This window comes from Solanum tuberosum, unplaced genomic scaffold (genome assembly GCF_000226075.1).
Source record: "Solanum tuberosum cultivar DM 1-3 516 R44 unplaced genomic scaffold, SolTub_3.0 scf00184, whole genome shotgun sequence".
Classification (NCBI taxonomy): Eukaryota; Viridiplantae; Streptophyta; class Magnoliopsida; order Solanales; family Solanaceae; genus Solanum; species Solanum tuberosum.
The window spans coordinates 851,972-856,306 of NW_006239109.1; the positions used below are offsets into that span (position 1 = coordinate 851,972).

The 4,335-nt window shown below is 31.2% G+C and overlaps 1 protein-coding gene across 1 annotated transcript in view; it reads right to left on the minus strand.

Annotated features, from left to right (window-relative positions):
- Positions 1-2,067: 2,067 nt before the first annotated feature.
- Positions 2,068-4,335, minus strand: part of LOC107061978 (patatin-like protein 2) — a 7,837-nt gene continuing 5,569 nt past the window's right edge. The window contains exon 7 of the mRNA XM_015312078.1: positions 2,068-2,158. Within this exon, the coding sequence (XP_015167564.1) occupies positions 2,083-2,158 (76 nt within the window). The 3' untranslated portion in view covers positions 2,068-2,082. The remainder of the gene's footprint in view (positions 2,159-4,335) is intronic.

Genomic DNA, 4,335 nt, shown 5'->3' on the forward strand with positions numbered 1-4,335 from the left:
GGAAAACATTTTCCGGAAAATGTTTTCCTTCATACCAAACACACCCTCAGTCTTATTTAAATTTGATCGTACAGAGGCAATTAAGATACATATTCAATGTACCTATATAAAATTTAATGGCAATGATAGAAAAGGAAATTCAAAATTGGGAGGACAATTTTGAAAAATGAACCAAGCAAATAAAGAAAAAATATTTTATTGAACGCAAGAGAGGACACAAGGGTGACCCCATATAGAAACAATAAGACAATTGTGAGATTTGAACCTTCGAGATTAATACTAAAAAAAGAAAGGGGGAGGGGGAGGGATGACAAGACAAAAAAATTTCTCGATGAAACCCTGACTTTATTTTGTAAAAATACACCTAATAATTAGTGACGGAGTCAGAATTTTTAATAAGGGGTTCAAAATCTGAAGAAATAAACACACGAAGTAGTCGAAGGGAGTTCGACATCTAATATATACCTAAAATATTATTTTAATCGTATATAAATAATATAATTTTCCGTCAAAGGGGGTTCGGATGACCCGTGGCTCCGCCACTGCTAATAATTATTGCATAATATTATTCACCGAGCTTAGATGCACACATATATTTGAGTAATTTTTAAATAATATAGTTTTTTTTTTTTGGCAAATTACATAAATCTCATAGTTTTAATATGAAATTACAATATATCCCTCTTTAGTTTGTAATTATGTACATTAATCCCTTAAAAAGTAACACAAACTGGATACATAATATGTAGCTCGGATACATTAAAGAGTATCTCGGATACATTAATATAGCTCGGATACATTATAAAATAAACCGGATACATAATATGTAGCTCAGATACATTAAATACTGGCTCGGGTACATTAATATGTAGCTCGGATACATTAAAGAAATAAGGGATTTTAGAGATTTTTTGAAATAGAATGGGATATTGGAAATAAGGGAAACATAAGATATGTATTTCAGCAATTTGCCCTATTTTTTATATTTCTTTTTAAGAAAAGGAAAGAAGCATTTCTACATGTTTTATTTCGTTCGAAAATATTTACATAAGGACTAGTTTGTAGTTACTTAAATATATTACGTACTAAATTTGGTGTTAGGTATTTATATTTCTAAATACTCCCTCAGTTCATTTTTATTTATCACATTTTAACTTGGCACACTTACTAAGAAAATATATATTTTACCAAACTATCCCCTATTAAATGATGTCTTAGAAAATGATTTGGAAAATAAACATTTTGTGCTGAGGGTAAAATATCGAAAAAAATAATTGTCTTTTCTTGACATGTCAAAAATGACGAGTAAAAATGAAAATTTATTTTAGGAATAAACAACAAGTAAAAGTGAACGAGAGAGTAATTTCTAAAAATATTTTGTCAATAACTGATATCTCAAATTTATAATTAATCAATCACGAAAAATCGTGTTATAATACATTTCTCATGCAAGTCAGGTAGAAAATAGAGAAACTATTTTTATTTATTTATTTTTAACTAGAACGTGTCGAGAACAAGCTATTTATTTTTACTTAAGTCCTTGAGTAGAGTTGGCACAAAAAAATGACTTTGTGTTACAATCATCATAATTTGTGTCAAAATCACTAAATTTATCGAATTCACAACTTCAATGATAAATTCACTTTTAGTTTTGGTTATTATATATAGTGACATATTCAATGTTTTCTGCCGAGACCCAAAATGTGTGGGAGAAACAAGAAAAAGCTTTACATGCATGATCCGAAAGTATATATTATAAATATGATCTTTTTATTAGATTTGTCAAATAGCGCATTTGAGTTGATTAAGACATATTAGTTTTGTACTAATCACCTAGATATCATCAAAGAACTGATAATTTACATAAATATTATATTATATGGAATGCTATTGAATGAATACACTTTTACACTAGTATAACAAGTAAATCAAATTTCATAAAATACTACCCTATGCCTAATATTCCCTCCAAAATTGGAAATTTCATTGGGAACATAGCTAGCTAGGAAATTTATAGTGACAATATATATTACTTAAACAACTCAATTCTTATAGTATGTAATAATTTTTTTTATAACTGCATTACTTCGAGGTTTTCTTGATAAGTGGTGATCTTGATTCACGAAGTCTTCTTTCATTTACCAATAATGTTGCAAACCTATCACAAAATTAAAGATTTTCATGAGTTAACTTATGACATAACAATGTATATACAAATATTCTAACAATTTAGACAATATAATAGTAAAGACTAGCTAAGATGCATTAATGATAAAAAATATTATTTAGATCAATTATATTAATATAAACATGTTACTCATAAAAGAACAAGGCAGCACTTTTCAAACACCTTTTTGTTGTCAAATAAGTGACAACGTAATTTTGTTTTAAAATGTTTGACATACTTCCTACTCTTTTCTCAAAGAGTTAAAGTAATAATCCTCATCAAATTATCTGTTATGATTTTTAAAAATAGTTATCTTAAATTATTTATTATTTTAAAATTTTGATATAATATTATCTACATAATAAATGTTACGAAAAACTACAATCACATTAATAGAATAAATATTTAATGATGAGAGATTGTATATTAAGATAAAAATAATCGTAAAGTAATTATCTCTCAACTCAGTAGATGTGGCTACAAAGAAAAATTTGGAGAGGTTAGTGGAAATTGGAGAAAATTTATTGAAAAAACCACTTTCAAGGGTAAATTTGGAAACAGGTTTGACAAAACCAATTCCTAAAGGAGGCACTAATGAGGAAGCCCTTAAGAGGTATCTCATCATAATTTTAATTTGATACTATCTCCGTTACAAATTATTGTTTTAACGTGGAGTTGACAAAGCAAGTCAGTTGGTGTATAAGCCCGAGGTGTTGTAAGTTTAGGTTGGAGAGGGTTGTGGGATAGTGGAGGATATGATAGAATTCCAGAGTGGTTAGCTCTTGGGTTAGCTCGAGTTGTGTCGACGCTAGTCGTATTAGACTGTTTGTCATCATTTCCTCTATTATATTTGGTAGAGGAGTGGGGTTGAGGTCGTTCTGATTCAGGTTGAGCATCCCCTCTCACGTCGCATAAGGCGACGTTTGGACTACATGTGGGAATATTGTTAGCAGATGATGATTCTGCGTTATATAGTTCGTGTCGAATGGAGTGTATGGATTCATGAGGTTCTAGAATATAGGATTTATTGGGATGTAATTTGGGATTTCTTGGAATTGATGGTTCTCTATTGGGTAGGGTGGTTAAGTGTTGATGTTGCTCATCATCAGGTAGTGAGGGAGATGATTGTTTGACATGATGAGTCTCTGGTGGTGGTTGTTTGGTTGTTGTTGGTTGAGGAATAAGCGATTGTATTGAGACATTGTTAAAAAGCTTTTGGCTAAAATTTGTATGTAGTATTTCCTTTTGGGAGTTGGTTTTAAAGCCTTCATGTAAACTATTCAAAGTGTTTGAACTCATGGTAGGTTGTACTTTGAGATCTCCTTGTACCTTTTTCCTGTTTGATCGACGTGTGATGTTGATGTTCAGAGGAGATGATTGGAAGCTAAATTTTTCGGTTTCGATTCGCTCTTTCTTTGACGTACTTGAAGAGTTATTAAGGTCATTTTGATTGTGATCTAGTTTCATTTGGATGGAAGTAAAAGTTTCTAGTTCTAGTGTGTCACGACCCAAAAATAAACATGATGGCACTCGTCTTATCCCACCAAGACAAGTCAGCCTAACTCTCACCCATTATAATAAAATGCGGAAATTTCATAATTAACTCAAAAATACCCCCAAAATCTAGTTGTCACGTGTACAAACCCTCTAAAGTATTACAATAGATTTGAAAGAAAACGCAAGTCTCAAATGATGTTGTCTCTAAAATAGAACAATATCATAAATAGAAGTAAGAAGGTCCATTGAGATGACAAACAACTACCTCACAAATCTCCAAGAAGCCTCGGAAAATAAGAGAATGGAAAATATCACAAAATCCAGGCTCGTAACCAACAAAAAATTGTAGAAGCAAGGGGTGAGTACCAAACCACACGATACTCAGCAAGTACACCTCTAAACACAAGCTAAGGGAATAGAATACGGGTACTCCTTACACCCCTACCGAACCTCCACAACTACAACCTGCATAAAATCAGCCCAACCTAACAGTTCACAGTTTACATAGCACCCAGCTCAACAACAATCACTTTAACAAATTACATATCATCAACAACAAACTCAATATTCATCAATCACAACTTTCACAAAAATGCACTCACAAATATCAACAACACACAAGATCAAGTTCATCAAATAGAGGTAATCAAATATCAAGTACTTTCCAACCA